Here is a 23764-nt window from a genome sequence, read left to right on the forward strand (position 1 = left end):
TATTATACTGCCAGAAATTTCTGCTTTCTAATTATGTGACATAGTGACAGCGGATGATAGATGAGAGAATTCATGGCAGTTTTTCCAAGGCAGGAATATAGAAAAAGAAGGACACCTCTGCTGTCTGTATAGGAGTTAACCACTAAAATTCCCTGTTGCCAGGCATTGCAGGGTAATGAGAGGGGGTCCAGATGAGAGAGTGTCGGAATGTTTAGAAGTGTGCACAAATCTAGCAGTCCTGTCTGTGCAGAACAGGTCCTGCTGCTGCTTCTCTAACGGGTATTTCACCCAAAAGTAGCCATACTCAATAGTGTCCAAAAAAGAGTCCTCTAAGCAGTGGCTTATCTATAATGGGTGCAGTGTGTGCAGGGCACATGGGTCCCCTGGTCCAGGGGGGCCCCGCACCGCACACACTGCACCCATATTTTTTTTAAACTTACCTGTCCGAGGTCCCGCGCCGGGTGTCACTGCTGCTCAGAACACCGGAAAAATGGCCGCCGTGGCCATTTTCCGGTGTTCTGCGCATGAACAGTAGACTCCGGGCACTAGAGTGTGCTCGGAGTCTTCTGAACATGCAAAGAACAGAGCCCGCATAAGACCCTTTTCATCACTCAATAAAAAGCTACACTAAGGGATTGGAAAAGAGTCTAAAGAAACATTGGCACCTATTGGAACTTGATCCAGAGATAAAATATGAAAAGACCAGCAAGCCCAGTATTGTCTACAAGAAAGCACGAACTCTACAAAACATACTTACGGAAAGTTGTTTACCTCCAGAGAGACTGAATTTTACACAGAAACAAAAAGGATTTAATCACTGTCTAAATTGTAAAGCCTGCAGGGAAACAGGCAAGAAATCCACCAAAACGATTACAGAATTTTGTTCCAATACGAACAAAAAAAAATTCAACATCACTCAGAGTTTGAGCTGCCACACCGAAGGTGTGGTTTACCTACTGGAATGTCCTTGCGGACTCCAGTATGTGGGCTGAACGATAAGGCAATTAAAAACAAGAATAGGAGAACATGTTTACAACATACATAAAGGTCTAACCACACACAGTGTCTCCAATCACTTTTTGATGCACCATAACAAAGATCCTAAAGGAATGAAATATATGGCAATTAAAAAAGTGGAAAAAGATTGGAGAGGGGGCCAATATATAGAAAAAATTTCAAGAACAGAAACTGAATGGATATACAGAATTGGAACCCTACACCCCAAGGGTCTAAATATAGACTTTGATTTAGGAGCTTTTCTCAAATTATAATCTGTATCAATTTTTCGTTTAAAGACTGATTGATTTTATATTTATTTATTGTTTATATGATACAATCCAGCAACCAATGGAACAACATGATACACTCTACTGATAATGTAATGTAAATGTTTGTCTGTTAGCATTCTGTGATTTTACATTCGCATTAATTGGCTTATTATTTAACCAATTAAAACTGCACACTACTTTTAAACAGATTTTATTAATACAATTCATTTATCATTTTTATTGTATACACATATTAAAGAAATGCACACTTTTAGATTGCCCAGCTTTTTATCCCGTTATCCGGCTAAATATCCGGGATTGAGACATGTCTGATTGACATAATTAACCAGCCAATTACCAGGCTAGCACAAGGATAAAAGGTGAACAAGGGCTTCACAGCAACACCTTGATAAAGTCCTACCGGATGAAACGCGTTGGTGTTTAGACTACCCCTGACGTCACTATTCCAGTGAGCGCAAATTCCTCTCCATGAGAGCGGCAGATTTCCACCAGGCAGAAGAGTGCAGAAAGATGCTGCTCCGGCGAGCCACTGATATTACAAGCGGCAGACGGAGTTGTCATACAGCTGATTATACTGGAGCCGCCTGGACACAGCCAGCCCCCACATGAAGAAGATCTTACACAGGGAAAGGTAGGGTCAGTTTATCCCACTTATCCTGGTATCCAGTGCCCACGTCTTAATGGGGAAACCTTTTCAGGACACTTCATTTTTCACTGAAAGCGCTTAAACATTTATCTACGTTATATGTATTGAGTGTTATTGTGTGTATGTTTCACTATTGCTGGTATTACATTTAAGTAAGTGCTAGTAAGATAGATGTGGATAAAAGTGACTGGTATGAGTGAGAATGGCTGAAAGTAATCGAGCACCATAATAAAGATTAATGATAGTAGTGATTAATATTGGAAGAAATTCTCTGGTGGTAATACAACATGAATGTACATATAAAAAGAAAAGAGAAGGGGAAAAGAACAATAGAAACAAAGAAAAAAAAGAGAATTTATACTAAATTAAGAGTATTGTAATTTGTGTTGTTTGAAAGTGGTGTGACAAGACATACATTGGTATAGATCCGGATGAGTATCAGTGGTGTCTGGACATTCCTAAAGAACTGAAGATATTAGGATAAAGACATGCCTAAACTCACCCGAGATTGCAATCTTGACCAAACTCAAATCTTAGTAAATTTACCCCCATGTCTCAGCAGCAGGTCCAGACAACCTTATCTGATACAGGTTGAGTCTCCCATATCCAAATATTCCGAAATACGGAATATTCTGAAATACGGAATATTTTTAGCATGACTGAGATAGTGAAACTTTTGATTTTTGATGGTTCAATGTACACAAACTTTATTAAGGCACAAATTATTAAAAATAAAGTATAAAATGACCTATAGGCTGTCTGTATAAGGTGTATATGAAACATAAATCAATTTCATGTATGTACACAAACTTTGTTTGAGCCACAAAATTATTGAAAATATTGTATAAAATGACCTCCAGGATGTGTGTATAAGGTGTATATAACACATAAATACATTCTGTGTTTAGATTTGGGCCCTATTCCTAAGACTTTTCAATATGGTGTGCAAATACTCCAAAATATGGAATATTCCGATATCCAAATTACCCCTTGTCCCAAGCATTTTGGATATGGGAGTCTCAACCTGTATTAATGATAATATGATAACTCCTCCTTAAAGTTGTTTTTAAATAAAATGTTTCTTCCCATCAATACAGCAGGGACATATGAGAGACTGAGGAAGTCCCCCCCTTCAGTGTTTTTGCTCTCCTCCTGCATTTCAACATAATCTGGTGAGAAAAAGTACCTCTAAAAAAAACAATTGGAAAAGTTTATCCACAGAGATGCCCACTCAGGGAAAAACATCTCCTTTCCTGGTATTGCCCATACCTCCTTGGTGTAGCAAGCTACCATCTCCTGCCAAAGCTGGCACATTTTCCCTGCCACTGACCAGCAGCACTCACTTACCCACTCTCATAAAGAACACTGTATGCAGCGTTAATTACCTCACACTCATAACCACAATCAAACTATATTTTTCTCTGTGGATTGGGCATCTGGGGTGGTCACTAGAAAATCTGTGACCTAGAAGAGGCAAGTTTAGTGACCTGCAAATGTCCAGAGTGGCAAAGCTTTAAATCAATTCATAAAGAGTTGAACATTCAAATGGAAGGTCAAACAGAGGTCCTGTTCTTACCCTCCCAAAATGATTTCAGCATTAAGCTAGACCTCAAAGAGGCATTTTATTCAGTACAGGTCAATCAGAATCACAAAAGGTTCCTAAAGTTCCTCTGGAGAGACACTCTTTACCAGTGGATGGTTATGGTTTTCGGGCTCTATAACACCAAGTACACATTTACCCACCTTATAAGAGTGATAGTGACCCACTTTCTTCAGAAGAGGGTCTGTTGCCTACTCTATCTTTATGATCTTCTAGTGTTCACCAAAACAGAACATAGCTCTTGCCTTGGGATCTCATTATATCCCATTTCCTCAACCTATGTTTCTCCATAAACCACCCCAAATCTGTCCTAGCACCATTCTAAGCAAAATTATTTCTTGGGCTCCTAACAGATTCCATTTCATTCTTGATAACAGTCCTGCCAGAGAAATGGAGAGAGGTGCAGACATTTGTTGCTCATTCTCATTTTCATTGCAGCCAACTCTCAGTAAAAGACTTGGCAAAACTCATAGTGAAAATGAGAGCCCTGGGTCCGGGGTTTCTTTGGGTTTCTCTTTTATGCAGACAGTCTCAGTTTCTCTTGGGGACCTTCCTCAGAAAGAGTTTCTCTTGGCCAAACAAAATTTGACTGACCTTTCCTGTTCTCAAAGAGATAGAGACCTGGATGACTCTTTTTTGCCTCCTCCCAGACCTCTCCTGGACTCCCTGCCAGACATTATGTTCTCCTTGGATGCTTCCCTCACAGTCTGGGGAGCTTTCACACAAGGCAGAGCAATCAGAGCTGCCTGGCCCATCCAGGAATCTAGCTGCCACATAAACACACTGGAACTGAGGGCGGCAAAACTGGCCATGCAATCTCTAATTCCTCTCAATCTTCAAGGAGTTTTGTTACAGATTTGCCTGGATAACAAGATGGCTGTATCTGATCTACATAAAATCTGAGGCACTAGGTCTCCTTTTTCTGCCAAAAGAGATTTGGATTTGGAGGAATATTCTCCTATTTGTCGTTTACATGCCAAGGGAGGTAAATGAGTTAGCATTTTTTGTCACAAAAGCACCTCATTTTAGACAAAGTGAGCCTCAAATCACAGGTATTCCAGACCATTGTCAGAACATTTGGCCTTCCATGGTTGGAGCGGTTTGCAACTCGGTCCAACGTCTAGGTTACAACTTTTGTCTCCAGAGTTTAGACCCATGCATACCATGTCTTTCCCATTGACAGATCTTCCTTTTCCTTATACCTTTTCTCCTCCTTTCATCTATACTGGTGAGTCCTTCACAAGGTTAGGCTAGACAATATTCCTCATCTCATCCAAGTTTAACCAGTTTTGCCATCCAGAATTTGGTTTCCCTTAAACAACCAGATACATAAAGGGTCCAAAATGTATATAGGCTTGTTTTTTAGGGTACTCCAGACCTTCACCCAGAGCTCCTACATGTATATGCTGATAATGCTCAGTTGTTAACCAACCTGTCAGCTGTTTCAAACACTATAATTAAAGTCTCTCTTTGACCCAGAACATTATTTTGATACTGTGGCATCATAATGTATATATGAATGTACTGTAGTACCTGGATAGCTACCCAAATTCTCCCATCATCATCTACTACACTCAACCTGGTAATAGATTTATTGGCCACCAAGTTTGAAGCAGGTTTTGCTTTTGCTGCAATATGTTCTTATGGCTCTGGCTTAGCCTTATTGGTCCAAGGCCTGACTGAGAATAAACTTTATCTCCACCTGCTTAAATGTGCATACTTGTCTAGAATGTGTTGTCCACATTCTTCTAGCACATGGGATATTGAATCTTTCTTGAGTTTTTTGGCTACAATAAATTCAACTTCTGATGTTTTCAGGTTTTCCAGAAAGTTAGAATCCTTTTCAGCCTTAGATTTTGATGCAAGGGGTACCAAACTCAACCTTATAGTTATATCAGGTCCCTGGATGACCCAAACTCCTATGCAGTTCCATGTAATTTCTAAGGGTCACATGAAAACCAGTTCCTTGAACTATCCATTAGTTGAATTTTAACTAGTTACAGACCAGTCAGACCCTGATTTTTGCTTAGTTGCATGCCTGACTGCTTACCTGGATTTCACAGCTTCCCTGCATGGTGACATATCCAAAATCTTCATCACCTGCCATAAACCCTTCTGCCTGCTAGACATTCCACTATCCAGGGATGGATAGTTATCGCCCTGAAACTCTCGGGATACCTACATTTTTAAGAGTCATTCCATTCATGACACTACTATTACTACTGCGCTTCCAAATGGTTTCCACTACAATCTATAATGCAAGCTGCCCATTGGTCTCCCAGTCATACCTTTGTTAAGCACTACTGGAGACACTTCAATTCTCTGAGGATCAATTTTATTAGAGCAACCACCAGGTATGTGATATTTTGCGCACCGGTTGTTGCTTTAGTAGGTGGCAGGCCTCCCAACAAACAATAGTTGGCAGGAAACTAAGACCTGAAAACTTTCTTTGTTCTAGGGAATAGGACTGCCACCTAGCAACAGCTTCTCAGGTACAATGAGGGGGTGTGGCCAACCAGGGAGTCGTGGCCAGAAACCCTCCTCAACATATTTATGGCAGCCTGCTGCACAGGGAGTGACAGTTTCAGGGGGTGTGGGTGCAATTGCTCCCTAATGCAAATAATGCAGGGAGAGAGAGAACTGACTAGCCGAGCACACAGCATGATAGCAGCATATGTGCTGGGCTGGGAAGAAAGGTTTCTGCATCAGTAGTCAGTTCTCTCCCTGGCCGAACTTAAGTAATGGCAGAAGCTGGGGTGGGCTGTGGGCTGCAAGACATGGGCCCCCACCTGGCCCCTCACACAGGCCCAGGACTGGTACCCCTGGCTAGGTCTATTGGTTTGTATTACCTGGGGCCACACTAATCCTAGAAATTGGTTACATCTCTTTGCAGGCACCCCAAGAGATCAAAAGAGACAGCAGATGCAACCACCTAAGGAAACTAAGTGGCTCCAGCTTCTTCCAGTTTCATCTTTCCTCCCTGTGTTGATTAGATCTTCCTTAGTTCTGAGGCTTCCTTCATTATTACAGACTATGTTTCCTTTCTTCCCAGTTTTTACCAGTTCTTAATATATTGAGTTTTCCCAAGTTCTTCAGTAAACACCTTCATGTTGAATCTTACTGCTACCTGTCATTATTCATCGTGAAATAGACTGTTTGGTGTTTTTTACTTTCTATTGTTCAACATTGGCATCATCAGCCGGTTTCCAAAAAAACTGAAAAAGGGGGCAGGTATCAGTGCACACATGACCCAACACATGCACGTGACCGGCCTGCACACAAACAGTGGCACACATGTCAGACCCGCTCCCTAGAGCTGTTGTTAGGGAAAGTGAAAGTTTATTCACTTTAACTTTCCAGCCTTGTCGGGAAGACTGACCACCTAACCCATCAGCAGTTGCTAAGCAGTTGCTAAGTGACAGCTCTATTCCCATGAACAAAGACAATTTTAAGGTTTTAGTAGATGCAAACTACATTTTGGTGCAGAGAGAGAGAAATGAGGGCACCTGGTGGGCATGGTAACACTGAGGTGCAGCACAAGAATGTAAGTAATTGCCAGTGCAGGAAAAATGTAAGGAATCTCTGAAGTCTGCTCGTCGTGCCTCCCAGCTGCAGCCTGATTGCTTTGGGAGGTGGATCAGGGGCATTCTTTCCAAGGTTTCTTATAAATGGTATGTGTTACCAGGGGCATTGAGAGGTGGAGCAAATACTAATTACCCATACCTGGGCATGTTGGAGGTGCCCGATGGGTGCCCAGGTTGCTGCCATCCCTTCCTTTTTACTTGTCAACAGCCTGTATCTCCAGCCCAGCACATGTTGCTGTGTACTGGGCTGAATTGCACCAGTCTCCTCTGCCTGTGTGGGGGAGTGATCACACTGATCGCAACCCCCTGGATCTACCCCTGGCAGAGGGGCTCACAGTGCACCTCTGATCAGCGCAAAGTGGAACTGCAAAGAAAATCTTTACTTTATTTCTACTAGGGACATGGCCACACCTCCTGCAGTTAGGCCGCACCCCTGAGAGTACTAGGACACCTGAAATCTCTCTATGGCTCTGTCTGTCACCCCCGCTTTCTGGGATGGATGAGATTTCCTGGCCTCACAGGCTGCCAGGACCAAGTCAGGCTGTGGTAAGCTTTAGCTGCAACAGCCTGGCCAAAGGGATGACATTTGAGCTTGAGTACTCACACATGGTAATGAGATTACTATCATAATACATGGCATGTTAGGCCCCTCTCTCCCCTCATCTGTTTATCACAATTCTGTGTTACCTCTGAGTTGGTAAAGGTCAACTGTGACCTCTATTTTGTATATTGACTAAATATTAAGCTGCTTTGCTTAAACACATTAGTGCATTTAATAACAGAAGATGCCAGATGGTTTATTTTGTCAATGTGCTAATCACTGTTCCAGTTCCCTGACTGAGAAACAAATTAATAAATCTACATTGACTGTAGCATGCAGAATCGTAAGTGCTGGACACTATTGAAGAACAGGAAAGAGTTCTCTAGACATGCCATGCATTTGCAGAGTTTTATATAATATATGGTTGGTAAAATGTTAAAATGTTTGTGTAAGGACATGAGATATGTGTTAAAAATGTATTTGCAGCATCTCAGTCCCTGAAGCGATTAATGAAATTTTTAGCACTTTGTGTTCCCCTACCCGCCTGCTAGTGTATGTGTGTTCAATCACAGGACTTATACTTTTGCAGTAGCAGGTATATTCTATACTGTAATAATATAAGGACATTTAATTTTTAATACTTTGTAAGATCTTATGTTTAGCCATGTCCATATGTCTGTTTTATTCATAACCAGTAGAGCAATGTAACACCTCACAGAACAAAAGACCTCTTGAATTAATTTCCACCTCCGCAGGGGACACTCCAGATTTACACCTCCTTCCATTTGCCTGCCTTTGTGCCTCACTGGAGTCTGGCAGACTGAATGGAGCCAACCCAGCAGGTGTTCATCAGAGAAGTAATATCTGGGGGAGGTAGGAGATAAGAGATCCACACCAATCAGGGAATGGTGCAACACCCACCGTTGGAAATTGGAAGCTTTCAAAAGAGGTCACCGAAGGCAGCTTCGGATGTTAGTCACTGACCTTGGCTAAGAATGAAATTTTTGCCAAGGTGCTTAGTGGAATGCATCACCAGTTCTGTGTGGACATATACATTTGGAAATTCTGTGTGGACAAATACTCTATCACTGCTGTGTGATCTGTGATAGTTTCTACTGTGTGGGATCCTGGAAATGCTGGGGTGGACTTATACGCTATTCACTGCGGACTTGTCCTGGAACTTTATCCCCTACTGAGACTGGCCCTATCTGGACTGCTACCTGCAAATTGTCTGTTCACTGTATATACCTCTTGTCCTTATATATTATATATTTCTGTGTGCTGTGGAAAAATAAACCATTACTTTGGTTTTATCTGCTTGCTGTCTGGGTGATTGAGAGAAACCCATATTCTGTAAAACAGATCGAAGAATCCCGCACTGGAATTTAGAAACCAAATCTTTAGAACCAACTATAATGCTCATAAATCATAAGTATGATAATTCACTCTGTTGGTGGTGCTCCCTGGGAAAAGTATACAACATACTAGTAACAAAAACCTCTAGACTAGAGCTAGATCAGAAATTTCCCTTACTAGGGCACTCTTACTGCAATATGTAATGATATTATAATTAAAACATAGATTTTAATGTCATGTAAATCTAAAATATAAGGGATATATAGTAGACTCCAGAAAGTGATTATGAGTCTCCCTTGTATTAAAAATGGTGACAAAGATATTGGTGAAAAATATTAATCAAAACTCATGTCTGGGCTGTACATGACAGAAAGAATCACTTAGGCTATGTTGCCCCCCAGTCAGTGCTATGGCAGTTATAACCCTGGGAGTATATGCTTCCTTAATAATTTGTGCTGTACTTCAATGTATTATTGGGTCAAGAATCTATATATATGTTGAATTGTTGATTCATATACTTCACAAAAAAATCCAGCTAATAAACTTAGATCAAATATTGCATATGATTGTCTTATCACAATACAGTGCAGTTCTACAATGGGTAACAATTTCCCAACACAGCATTAATATACACACACATTTATTGCATTTTGCCCAAATTGCATATTGTGAGTGTACATATTGTATTTTTCCCAGCATATATGTTTATGGATAACAAGTACAGTATTATAGATACAGTACAGCAGAAGTCCTGGTCACCTGTATTTTATCTGATAAGTATATGAATCAACAATTCAAATATACCTTTGTAATAATTTTGCACACAGTTAAGATTTTCAGGATTTACCTGGTTTAGCAGACAATATATCTGCCCTGTTTGCAGTATTTACCTGGTTTAGCAGACCATATATCAGCCCAACTTTTACAGCAATTTTATACATGGGCTAAAAGTGCAATGTTGTACAGAATAGGGAATGATGTATGCAGTAAAAAACAGTGGGCAAAGTGCAGTTAATTAAATGTAAGAGAATCTTGTGAATATAACTGGTTTATAGACTAAATAGCCATTCTGCCAGCAGAGGTATATATGGCTATATATAGATTCTTGACCCAATAATACATTGAAGTATAGCACAAATTATTAGGGAAGCATATACTCCCAGGGTTATAACTGCCATAGCACTGACTGGGGGGCAACATAGCCTTAGTGATTCTTTCTGTCATGAACAGTCCAGACATGAGTGTTGATTAATATTTTTCACCAATATATTTGTCACCATTTTTAATACAAGGAAGAATCATAATCACTTTGTGGAGTCGACTATATATCCCTTATATTTTAGATTTATATGACATTAAAAGCTATGTTTTAATTATAATATCATTACATATAAGACATAACAGGAATGCCCCAGCAAGGAAAGTTTCTGATCTAGCTCTAGTCTAGCACAGTGAGTGGAAGTGTAAAGAGAGATAAGGTAAGAGATGTAAATGGGAGAGTATTGGGTGAGGGCTTTGTAACTGAGTGTGAGAAGCTTGAATTGGGTTCTAAAGAGGAATGGGAGTCAGTGAAGGGCTTGCAGTAGAGGGGAGGCCGATATTGTATGTTTGTAGAGTAAGGTGAGTTGGGCAGCAGCATTGAGGACTGATTGGAGTGGAGAGAGGTGGGAGAGAGGGAAGTCAGATAGGAGGAGGTTACAGTAGTCTAATCTTGAGATGATTAATTAGTGTTAGTTGCTGCCAGAGTGAGAAAGGTCTCATCCTAGAAATATTTCATAGGTGAAAATGGCAGAACTGCAAAATGTACTGGATGTGTGGTTTGAAGGAGAGGAGTCAAAGATAACTCCTAGACAGCACACTTGGGGGCTAGAAGATATGGTTGCTCTGTCAATAGATAATGAAATTGTGGGAGGTGAGGTTATATGGGAGGGTGAAGGTTGATCAGCCCAGTCTTAGACATGTTAAGTTTAAGAAAGAGCTGGGAAATCCTTGAAGAAATAACAGAGAGATAGCTGGAGAACAGGAGAGAGGGGGAGAGGTCAGGGGAGGAAAGGTAGATTTGAGTGTCAACAGCATAAAGATGAAAGTCAATGCCATAGAGCTGATGAGCTCACCTAGAGAAGAAGTATATAGGGAAAATGGGAGTGGACCCAGAACAAAACATGGGTGACAGTAGTGGTCACAAAATCACAGAGTCAAGGACAGAAGTAATGGAGATGTTGCAAATGGAAATAGCTTTTACAGTGCAGTAGAGAGATAATGGGTTAGAGAAGAGTTGAGCAGGGAGGAAAAGGATATGGTGTCAATAGCCTCAAGGTTACGCTCAGTGATGATAATCTGTGGAGGTGGAGAAAGGGTGAGGGATAAGTTAAAAATTAGAAGTTGATGGTAAGAGAGGGGGAATTTATGTAATCAAAGATATCAAAGCAGTGAGTAAAGACCAGATAATGTGAGTGTTTACACAAATGGGAGTATGAGGAGGGCCATTGAGATAGACAAAGTGAGGATGTGTTGAAATGAGTTTAGAAGCAGAAGATTTTGTGGGGACATCGATATATCAAAGTCACCTAAGATGAGGGCAGGAAGGTCTGAAGAGAGGAAGTGGGGGAGCCAGGAAGCAAAGTTGTCAAGAAATTTTGGGGGAGGACCAATTGGATGATAATTGACAGAGGTGTACAGATTGAAAAAGGTGAAGAGCAAATACCTTAAATGTAGAGAATGAAGGGGTGGTTCAGAGGGTATGAGTTGGTAGGAGTAACTGGAGGATAGAAAAACTCCAACATTACCACAATGGCAATCCTCAGACCGGGGTGTGTGATATAATGTGAGGCCTCAGAGGAGAGAGCTGCAGGAAAAGTGATGTCAGTGGGGGAAAACCAGGTTTCAGTGATGGCTAGGAGATTTAGAGAGTTGGAGATGAAAAGGTCATTGGTGTGGACCAGTTTGTTAAAAACAGATCTGGCATTCCAGAGGGCACAGGAGAAAGGGACTGAGTTAATGGGAGACATGTGTATGAGATGGTCAGGGTTGCTGTAGCATGGGGGTGAAATTAATTAGGGGACATAGATGAAGATAGTGAAGTGACGGTGCAGGCACCTGTGCTAGGAAAGGAAGCTGCAGGTGGTGGGTAGGGTGGGAGTTTAGTGTGAGGTGGTTGGAGGTGGAAAGGGGTGACAGGGAGAAGAGGGAGGGAGCAGGGCTTAGCGGTGGGTATTATGACCATGGAGGGGAGTGAATATAAAAGGAGGAACAGGAAAGGCAGGGGAGGGTAGCAGAGGAGTCGAACAAATAAAGAGGAGGGGGGAGAGAGGAATGAGAAGGAGATGGAGAAAACAATGGGTTGAGGATAGAGGTGGGAATAGGTGGTGGAGTAAAAATCATGTGGACACTGAGTGAAGGGGAAATTGAAGATAATGTGGTCATTGTGTGGATGAGAGAAATAGGGAAAGGAAAATTGGAAGTAGGAATGGAGGTTGTATGAGACAGTGCAGTCAATTTGCTTCAATGTGGGTGAAAGTATAGTGAGTTATTGAGCGGAATAGCTCTGGTGAATTTATGGGTGTAGAAATACAAATCTAAATTAGACAGTGTTAGAAGTGAGAAGATGTGAGGCTAAGTTAAAAAGTGATAGCAATTTAGACAGGACTTTCAAGAGTGTAAAGGAAAATTGACATTAGTACCAACTACAGATAAGCAGTGAGATGATTTGAAAACACAAAAACAGCACATATAGATCCAAGTACAGTGGTACGTTTTTTAAGTTTCCAAGTGGGGAGCTCAGCGTAAAGTGTCCAGGTCATGCTGGCAGCAGGTGTTTATTTTGGAGATTTTGCGAACTGAAATTTGTTCTTTCAAAGCATTCCTTTTCTATGCATCTCTGTGGCCAGACCACCCCTATCCGCATGCTCAGTATCAGAACCATCATCATTTTCAGTGCTCCCTTACACCAGCCGGAGTCTTGGTGCTAGAAATCCTTTGGTAAGAGGTATAGTCATGCGTACACACAACTTCTTATATGCCGCAATTCCATCTGCACGCCCTCTCTGAACTTAACCTCTGTTAGAACACCTTATTGGTGCCCAGTTACTCGGCAACACCAAAACTCACACATGCTGGTTTATGGAGCATGGTTATGCGAAAATTTACATGATACACTTAAATGGGCAGCCATGGGGCCAAACACACCAACATGAGACATAAACAGTATTAATGTAATAATGTATATTGGCATGTGCATCCTAAATTTTAACCAAATACAATATTAATAGAAATGACGGGAGACTGGTCCCTAATGGAGTGTGGTGGGCTTGTAAAAAAAATAGTTTATAAAATTTCCATCAGTAGATGCCATTTAATATACTGTACTGACCTCATGTTTTAAATGTCTGTCACTTCACAGATCCTGCACTATATGAAGAGGGTGAGGCTAAAACTGAGTACTGGAAGAGAACTTTTCTTTGATGAGAATGGAGACCCACCTGCAGCCTATGACATTCTGAATTGGCAGCTGGGTCCAAATGGTGCCATACGGCAAGTCAAGGTCGGCGGTTATGACAACACGGTGCCTCTTGGTCAAGTTTTCACCATCAACTCAAGTCTGTTGCATTGGGCTACTGAAGACAACCAGGTGCAATCAAGAGAATATAATTTACTGGAATTCATTGATGGCTCCGCACTAACAAATACACTTTCCTGATATGTTTTACACTCATTCCATAGGCTCTCTCTGAGATTTGTTTGCATGGGAAAAGGGCTGTCTCAGCATGCCGGACCCTGGCATCCACTCACCAGATACAGCAGCACTGGTGGTCCACGGGGCAGTTGGCGGGTGCTTCTTAGTTCCCTTCTGCCTCTAGATTTGGCTGGCTGTAGCCACTCAGGGCATGCTGTGTGTGGTCCTGGCGGCAGGTCTCTCCTTCTGTTAGTGAGCAGCTGCAGCTCCCATAGTGCCATGTGGGCTGCTCAGTATCATTTTTAAAGGGCTAGACACCTTGGGGGAGTGACGTCACTGGGGCATCAAAATTAGCCTCCTCCTATAAGGAAGTCACTGAGGACACTCTGGTGCAGGAGTAAAGTCTCCATTAACTTACTCCAGCGTTCTTACCAGTGATACTGTCAACTCGTTCTGACCTTTGGCTTGTTCGTGACCTGTCTCTGTCTCCTCCCTGGTACTGTGCTTGGTATTCTGGTTCTGACCTTGGCTTCGTTCCTCTCCTGATATTGCCTAACCCCTGGTATCACCTTGTTGAGTTGGTTCTGAACCGGCTTATTGACCAAGTTGAGCACCTTCACTGTCCTCTGCTCCAGCACAGAGTACACCGGCACCTGTACTAGGGAAACTAGCCTGAGGGCCGCGACCTGCATGTCAGATGCAGCTAAGGCCAAACCTCTTGCGGGAGTCCCTGGTGAACACTGCAAGAACGTTAGACTCCGTTCATCAGTTCGGGGACTAGCCAATCCTGAAGTACGGGTTAGCATCTATTATCTGCACGTGAGTTGTGACAAGGGCACATTTACCATTAGTGTATTTCAGTCATAATAATCACCATATTCACTTAAAATAAAAACTTTGTATATAGAATAGGTCAAGGCATTCTTTACTTTAAAATTAGAGATGTGCAGTTTCGGTTCCTAGAGAACTGGCAAAAACCAAATTTTGGGGTTTCGAGTCGAGCTGGGTCTCAGTTTGAAATCACTTTGGGGTACCGAGCTGAACCGCGTCCCGGTTCAGATCTTCCTGCAGTTGGGAACTGGGGTTTTGGATTGCATGTACAGTAAACTGGTCAAATTGACATAATTTGAGCTGTTTTTTTTTTTTAACATCATATCCAAAACCAAAACACGGAAATTAATCCAGATACAAAACACTGGATCGGTGCACATCTCTATTTAAAATGCAATAGCATGATGTAGCCCCTTGTGGAAACTATAAGAAAATTAAAAGGCACTGAGACATTGCAATACAATTTAAAGTGTACAGCATACTTGCCGACTTTCTGGCTGCTCCTTCCGGGAGGGAGCAGCCAGATCGGCAGAACAGGGGGTGTGGCCGGCAAAAGGGGGCATGGCCGGGCTGAAGACAGTTTGCGGGTGTGACAGGGGGCGGGGCCATGCGATCGCATCATTTTGGCCCCGCCTCCGCTACACAATGCCGAAAAAACAGGCATTGTGAAGCAGGGGGCGGGGCCAAAATTACGCGAATTGCGTCAGCGCCCCCCCCACTGTGGGGGTTTAACAGGTACTGGCGGGGGGAGACGGGGGATCGGCGGCAGGCGGGAGGCTTGCCTGCCTTTTCGGGGGGGCAGGAGCTGCACTCGTTTATCGGGAGGCTCCCCCCCGAATAGGGAGGGTAGGCAACCCTGGTGTACAGTAATGTGGCCATGTTTTATTGTTATGTAGAATATTAGGAAACCTAGCTATTTGTTTAGACTGCCTGTGTATTAATGTTGAATTACTGTTGTCACTGAGTTATCATTTTCCAGAAATACATTAGATAGGGAACCATCTTTGGAATCACCCATTAATAATGTTTACCTTAGAGGTTCCCAAACTCAACAATTACAGTCCTCATTTTAAGTATATCCATTCTTGAGCAGAGGTGACTTAGGGATCGCTTCAGCAAGAATCACAATTGCACAGTTGCACACAGACAGCTGTGCAATTGCGATCCTTGCAATAATGCAAATGCAGCAGGAGGTGTATGACACCCCCTGTATGCATAGGCAAATGCAGGGGGGGTTTCCGTCTGCCTGGAAACCCCCATCCCCAGCACCCACCATGACCACAATAGAAATAGTAATATAATACAATGTTACTAGAGCTGCATGTTGTTCTCAGTATCAGAAATGAAATAATTAGCACCACCTTTTAAAATGTGTCAGCCAGTAATAAATACACCTGTGCACAAACTAGGAGATGTGGAAAACATGCACTGTTAGGGGTGCACTGCTATAGACCATCAATAGGCTTAATTTTTAATACTGTATAATAATACACTATCCAGTATATAAGGCAGGGGTTCCCAACTACGGTCCTCAAGGCACACTAACAGACCAGGTTTTAAGGATAGCCATACTTGAGAACAGGTGACTTAATTAGTACCTCAGTTATTTAGATTTAACCATCTGTGCTTTAGCATGGATATCACTAAAACCAGGACTGTTAGTGTGCCTTGAGGACCGAGGTTGGGAATCACTGATATAAAGAGACCAATATGTATATATATGTCCAGGGCAGTGCTAGGTTCTTCTGCCGCTCCCCTTGACTCCTGGACTTGCTCTGATGCTCTGGAATGGTGCCCACATCTGAAAAAAAAACATTCTGCTCAGACAGGATGGACTTAGGGCCTGATTCAGAGCCGCTCGTAAGCGGCCACTCGTTCGTTCCGACCGATGTTCGCACAACTGCGCATGCATACGGATTTTAATATGCATGCGCAAACCAGTCAGTGCGGCCGAAAATTGTGTGCTCACTAAATAGCGAATGGCTGCTATTTTGAGTGACAGGATGAGGCGTTTGTGGGTGGTAACAGGGGAAGGTGCTTGAAAACGGGGAGTGGAGATCAGAACGCAGGCGTGCCTAAAGTTCAAAACGGGCGTTTTAAGGGTGTGCATAATTATTAAAGCAGCGTCATCGACCACGTCAGTTGGTTGTTTTATAGTTAGAACTGCTCGCATGATTGTGGTAGGAAAACCCAACCACAAGAATAGCGAGCAGTTTATACGCCGTCCGATTAATCTAATAAATAGCGAACATGACGTATGATGCGAGCGGCCAGGGGGCGTGTTTTTTAAAATTATGTTCGCATGTTTTGTTCGCTTGTTCAGACATAGAGGCGTGAACAGACCGCAAAGAGCGAACGGTTAATTTAAATAGCCAGCCCCTTTTTCTGGACGAGCGAGCGCAAATAGCGTCCGGCTCTGAATCAGGCCCTTACTGCCGTAGCTTACTGTGATCGCTGGTCCTGTATATGCTGGAATTATGCAACACAATATACTTTGTATGACGCATATTAAAGCTGGATAAGTGCTAATTATGCCCTCTTCATGGATTGGCCACACTCACTCTAAAATCAAGCATTTGGAAACCCCCCTCTAGAAATCCTGTGTTTGCCACTGTGTATGACACCCCCTGTATGACACACCCTGCTGCATTTGCGATCCCAGCACTGCGTTGCCAGACAGACTTCCTCAAAGCATGAGCTGTTGGGAAACTTGAGGGTAGAGGCTTAGAACCACTGCTTTAAACTAGCAGCCATTCTAAATCTGTTGACTAGATTATTTCGCCTGGAATCGTGGTAACTCCTGCAAATTGCGGACTATTGAGGGATGTATCAAATCTTAGAGAGAAATAAAGTTGAGAGAGAAAGCACCAACCGATCAGCTCCTAACTGTAATTTTACAGGATGTGTTTTAAATGACAGGAGCTGATTGCTTGGTACTTTATCTCTATCCACTTCATCTCTCTATAAGCTATCATAAATCTGCCAGAGAGAGAGAGAGAGAGAGAGATAATGACATACTTACTAAGTAGTTAATACATGCTGTACACTTTCATGCAGTGTGTAGCCATCTATATAGTATATATTGATTGCAATTTTATTCATAACAATTATTGTACATATTGATCATACTTCATCATGTGTTTTATATTACAATTTAGTTATTGAAACTACAAGTAATAAGCTAAAGAACCTTCAATAGAGATTAAAACTAAAGGTGCATACACACACAACGATTTTTTTAACAATATTGTTTATCGTTCAATCGTTGAAAAAATCGTTCACTTTCTGAGTGAAAACGATGAACGATTATCGTTCATGCGCATTCACGTTTGTAGTTTGTAGTTCAGTTAGACTGACCAACTCAACGATTTTCATTAAGGGAATATGCAAAAATCGTTTGTAGTTAAAAAAAATCGTTTATTACACTTCAAAAAATCTGACAGATAATCGTTTAGAAAATTGTTCAGAAAATCGTTGGTGACAAAATCGTTGTGTGTGTATGCAGCTTATCTAGTCTGTCTGCAATCTCCCCAGGTACCAGTATCGGTTTGCTCTGAGAGTTGTCCCCCAGGATTCAGAAAGGCAGCTAGGAGAGGACAACCCACCTGCTGCTTCCAGTGTGTCCCCTGCCCACAGGGGGAGATCTCCAACCATACAGGTAAGAGGTGTAATCAAAGGAATATTCAAAAACAAAATTTACCAAATGTAAAGCCTGTATGTCGCTCATTGCTCTCACATGGAATCATAGCTATCTAATATTCTGTGCCTGAGAGACAACCAGCTAAAATGTGAAATTTTGATTTTACTGTTTGTATATTTTTCCCAAGGTACAGATGTGCCCTTTTACACTGTGGTTCAAGTCATTCCAAATATCCCCCCTCTGCATCACAGGTCCTGGGCAACTTGGCCACGCAGAGCATCTTTTTCACTCAGATTCTGCAAGTTATTTGCATATATAAAAACAACTGGAAACAACAAAACTGGACTGAAAGTGTACACTGACCCCTGGGGTTTGCAATATCTTATATATAAAATTCATTGGTGTGTTTGTTTGTTTGTTTGCTTGACTTTCTGTCTGTCCGGATATGCATTTGGAAACCCCTGCATCGAATGGGATGAAACCAATGTGAGGTGGTCCAATTGGATCCTGGCCAAGTTTTCGGGGGGTTAGTGTCCCGGTTCGACCTCCCATTGGTGTACACTGGGCAAAACTGTGACCCAGGGAGCGTGTTCTGAGCCTTCTACTGGATGGATTTGGATGAAAACTTCACAGAGTCGTAACATTGGATCCCAAAAGACATACTATGGGTTTGAGGTCCCAGTCAGACCTCCTGTTGGTGTACACTCCACAGAACTTTGACCTGGAGAGCCTGTTTTGGGCCTTCCACTGGATGGATTTGGATGAAAACTCTACAGAGGGGTGGCAATTGGTATGGGATGCCTAATTAAGTGGTTGGGGTCCTGGATGGTCCTTACAGTGGAGTGCACTGGGAAGACCTTTGACACAGTGAGCCTGTTCTGAGCCTTCTACTGGATGGATCTGGACAACATCACATAATTTAGATGAAAACTTCACAAAGTGTAACATTGGATCCCAGAAGACATACTGGGGGGATGAGGTCCTGGTCAGACCTCCCGTTGGTGTATGCTGAGCAGAACTTTGACCTGGGGACACTGGGCTGAACTTTGACCCAGGTATCCTATTCTGGGCCTTCCACTGTATGGATTTGGATAAACTTCACAGAGGGCAATTGGTCTGGGATGCCTAATGGAGTAATTGGAGTCCCGGTCGGATATCACGGTGAAGTGCGGCAGGCAGAACTTTGACACAGGGAGCCTGTTTTGGGCCTTCCACTGGATGGATTTGAATTTTATTATTTACATAATAAAATGTAATAACTTGAAGATTTAAACCCTGGCAATGCCGTGTACTTCAGCTACTTTGTATATCTCTCTGAAACTGAACCTGAATCTGCGTAAAAAGAGCTTCAATGTGAGCAGCTGCGGCTTTTCCTTACACCCAGTTCTGTTGTGCTTCATCTACGACTTTGTTATTGTGTTACACCAATTCCCGTGTGGTTAAAGTCACATCCCAGCATCTCTGGTACCCTGTGAGTGGCTTTTCACTGCATCTGTGATATGATATGAAGGTGTGATATAGGATACGGTACTCCTCTTGGAGCATCTCAGTCTCGCTGGGTGTCTTGCATCGTGTGGTGTATAGACGCTCAGTGTATGAGGAGGACACATCTTTATCAGCATATTATGAAACTTATTAATGAAAATAGAATAGATTGATTTCATATGTATGTTTGAGTATTTATACTATATTGACATGCATACAATTATTCTGCAGACATGTAACTTATTGCATTATATTTATATTTCAGATTCTGCTGCTTGTGTCACTTGTCCATGGAATCAGTGGCCAAATGCACAGAAGTCGAGATGCCTGGAGAAACCCATAGAGTTCCTCTCCTATGATGACCCATTGGGAGCTACTTTAACCATTACATCCATCTTGTCCTTTTTCATTCCAAATGTCATTTTAAGGCTATTCATTCAATACAAATCCACTCCAATAGTAAAAGCCAACAACTACTCTCTAAGTTGCCTTCTCCTGATGTCACTGTCCTTCTGTTTCCTTTGCCCTCTGACTTTCATTGGTTACCCCCAACCTGAGCAATGTCTGCTCCGTCAAGCTACATTTGGCCTAGTTTTTACCCTTTGCATATCATGCATTTTGGCTAAAACTGTCATGGTGGTGTTCGCTTTCATGGCCACTAGACCAGGCAGCAGCCTGAGGAGATGGACCAATACTCGAGTGTCCTACATGATCATTTTTACTTGTTTCCTTCTACAATTTCTCTTGTGTGTCACTTGGCTGTCACTTGCCCCTCCTTTCCCACAATACAACACTCAAACCAAACAAGGACTCATCATTGTTGAGTGTAATGAGGGATCCCCCTTTGCATTCTGGGCCATGCTGGGTTATCTGTTTCTTCTGGCCACCATAAGCTTCATTGTTGCCTTCCTGGCTCGGAGACTTCCTGACAGCTTCAATGAAGCCCAGTTTATCACTTTCAGCATGTTGGCCTTCCTCAGTGTCTGGGTCTCCTTTATTCCAGCCTCCCTCAGTGCTCAGGGAAAATACACCGTGTCCATGGAAATATTTGCCATCCTGGCATCCAGTTGGGCTCTGGTGATCTGTATGTTTCTTCCTAAATGTTTCATCATGTTATTTAGACCCAATTTGAACTCCAAAGCAAATGTTATGGGCAGAGAAAGAGATTAGTAGGTTAAGATCACAAAAAAATAGAATGTCGATTTTTAATACTATTAATACTATTTAATACTTTTAATACTAAAATAATAGTACTGAACAAAATATAAAATTACATTTACAAATGATCCAATAAACTTGTTTTATTTCCATGTACATTGGCTCATATATATCCATTGTATGGCAGCTTCTCTACAACAGGTCCACAATTTGGTAAGGTTTGCCACATAGCAGGTTGTGGCATTAAAATTACCAATCAATGCAGAGAATTTCAAGAATTAGTAAATTAGGTCTAATTCTCAGTTTTTTGTGATCAATCTTTGCACATTATGGTCCATATTCAATTTGAGGCGAAATGTTGGAATCGGCGATAATTTATTGCCGATGACATCATTTTCACCTATTTCAATTATCCTCGTATTCAATTACATGGACTTTTCGCCGGTGTGAAAAGTCAATATAAAAAAATGGGGATAAATATTCGCCAGCCTTAGGCTGGCGATAAAAAGTGCAGAATTGGGGTTTAGGGATGCAGGCTTAAAACAATTAGCCTGCACCCTTGGGAATGCCCACTTAAAACGATCTGTGTCAAAAAAAGTCCAACAAAAATTGGGACACACCCCAATTTTTTTTTACATTTTGGGGTGAAAAAAAAAAATTAAATACCACTCCTAAAATAGTTACATTTAATCCAGAGGGGGTCGGAAGTATGCGGCAGGTGTTTTCTTCATTGCAGGGACTAGCGGCAGGTGCATTTTTGCAGAATTTTTAAAATAACTTTAGGGACTTAAAAATATGTACCCCAAATTTGATAGAAATAGTTATTTAAACAAATAAAAAACAAGTGCTATTCTTCACCCCTTCTTCATAGCCGCAAATATGCACCTGCCGCGGCTATTACAAACCCCGACTTCCATCAGCAGGCAAAAATGTGATCCCCCATGTCTGGACATCTTTAGGGGGGTCCCAGGCATATTTCCCAAAAATTTCCTTTTTTTTCGTAAATGGGGTGAAGAGTCATTTAAAAAAAATAGGGATAATTTTTCAATTACCTATAGCAGGTGAAAAAAAGTGCAGATTTGGGGTTGTAGGGGTGCAGGCTTAAAAAAATAGCCTGCACCCTTAAGAATGGCCCCTTAAAATGAAATGTGCAAAAAAAAAAAAATCAGGACACCCCAAAAAAATGTTTCTAAATTTTGGGGTGAAAAAAAAAAAATAGGGAAACAAAATGCCAAACTAATGAAATTAATTCTGGTGGGGTCCCCTGCCAAACTAATGAAATTAATTCTGGTGGGGTCCCCTGCCAAACTAATGAAATTAATTCTGGTGGGGTCCCCAAGTATGTGGCACGCGTTTTTTTCATTGCGCAGAGTAGCGGCAGGTGTATTTTTGCAAAATTTTTTAAATTACCTTTAGGGACTTAAAAATATGCTTACCCCCATTGTCATGTGCCCCAAATTTGATGGGACCACTTTTAAAAACGAAAAAAAAACCTAAGTGCTCTTCTGCATCACTTCTTCAGTGTCGGGAAAAAACACCTGCCGCAGCTATTTAAAAAGCCAACTTTCTTCTGCAGGCAAAAACGGGGGTACCCATAGTGATCCCCCCAGGTCTGGACATCTTTAGGGAGGTCCTACAGTTATTTTCCAACAATTGCCGTATTTTATTCGCCAAACCAAGTTTCGCCTGTTCCCGATTTCGCCTACTTTGAAATTGAATACGGGGAATAGCGGGCACGCGCGCGATACTTTTCCACCTGGAAAACAGGCGAAGGATGCAAAAAGTCCAGCAGGTGAAAAGTCTGGACTTTTCGCCTCAAATTGAATACGGGCCTATGTGAGTAAAGTACAGAATAGTGGAATTTCAAGAATATCAGATTACACGATGGAAAAAGTAAATTTTAAAAATGCTGATGTTCAAATGTTTGCATTACACTTTTGCTTTCTTATTCCGGGACATATTTACTAAATGTCAATTTTTTTATATCGATTTTTAAATCGACTGAAATCGATTCAAAATTGACTGTATAAATCACGGGCCAAATCTCTAATTTACTAATATTTGATTTTGAAATTGATATTAAAATTGGTGGATTTCCAATAGTGTAAAAATGGATGATTTGGAATGTGCACTTCAAAATCACCTACAAGATCACCTACAAAATCGACAACAACGTGCTTATGTGCTCCTATTGGCCAAGACATACCACATGCACCGTAAGCCTCAGAAACTCATTATTAAATTGCTGGCCAATGAATCTGAAAGGGTGTTCTTTGGAGAGGGGTATGAGTGTTTAGCAGGACAGTGGGGATTTCATATTGGTACTTAAAAAATGATTTCTAAGAGTGTTGTAAAGAAATGTAAATGACATAATGCTTCTTATTTGAAATGTTGCGGCTGTCACTTCAAACTTGATGAAACATTGCTTGATGGCTGCCGGTCTGGCTCCAAACACTCACCGAGTGGCTGCAAGTGCCACTCAAATCCTAATGCAGGTATGTACAGGAACGCCATTCCTGATTACGTAATTTTGCTATAAAGCTTCAGGAACAGCATTCCTGACTGTTCCTGCTGAAAAATAGCCTTGTATATGACTAAATTCCACCAGTGAAATGTATCCCAGCCAGATATGGAATGGGGCAAATAAAAGTTTGTGTAAAAATGTGATTATATCTACACAGTAACTATCCAGATAGCAAGACCTAGTTCTTCCCTTGAGGCAAATACAGTGAGAAGCAATTTTACTTGAGCAGTATAGGAGAAAGTTTCACAATTGTCTTGAATAAATCAAAACAGCAACAGTGACAAACACAGGGCCAGATTAAGGTCTATGGGGGCCCCTGGGCAACAAACATGTGGGGGCACCTATTAAATGTGACAAACTGGGGGTATGCGCAATGGGGACCTCAGTAGTGTCAGTGTCCACAGTAGTGGTGCCCTTTATGCAGTGCACCCAGTAATA

At 41.8% G+C, this 23764-nt stretch overlaps 1 protein-coding gene across 1 annotated transcript in view; it reads left to right on the plus strand.

Moving 5' to 3' along the window:
- LOC148505895 (extracellular calcium-sensing receptor-like) overlaps nt 1-20814 on the plus strand; it is a 71535-nt gene extending 50721 nt beyond the window's left edge. The window contains exons 5-7 of the mRNA XM_088447616.1: nt 13416-13643; nt 18054-18177; nt 19910-20814. Of these exons, the coding sequence (XP_088303742.1) occupies nt 13416-13643; nt 18054-18177; nt 19910-20814 (1257 nt within the window). The remainder of the gene's footprint in view (nt 1-13415; nt 13644-18053; nt 18178-19909) is intronic.
- The last annotated feature ends 2950 nt before the right edge of the window (nt 20815-23764 follow it).

The sequence above is a fragment of the Taudactylus pleione genome, unplaced genomic scaffold (assembly GCF_031769625.1).
Source record: "Taudactylus pleione unplaced genomic scaffold, aTauple2 ptg000435l, whole genome shotgun sequence".
Lineage (NCBI taxonomy): Eukaryota > Metazoa > Chordata > Amphibia > Anura > Myobatrachidae > Taudactylus > Taudactylus pleione.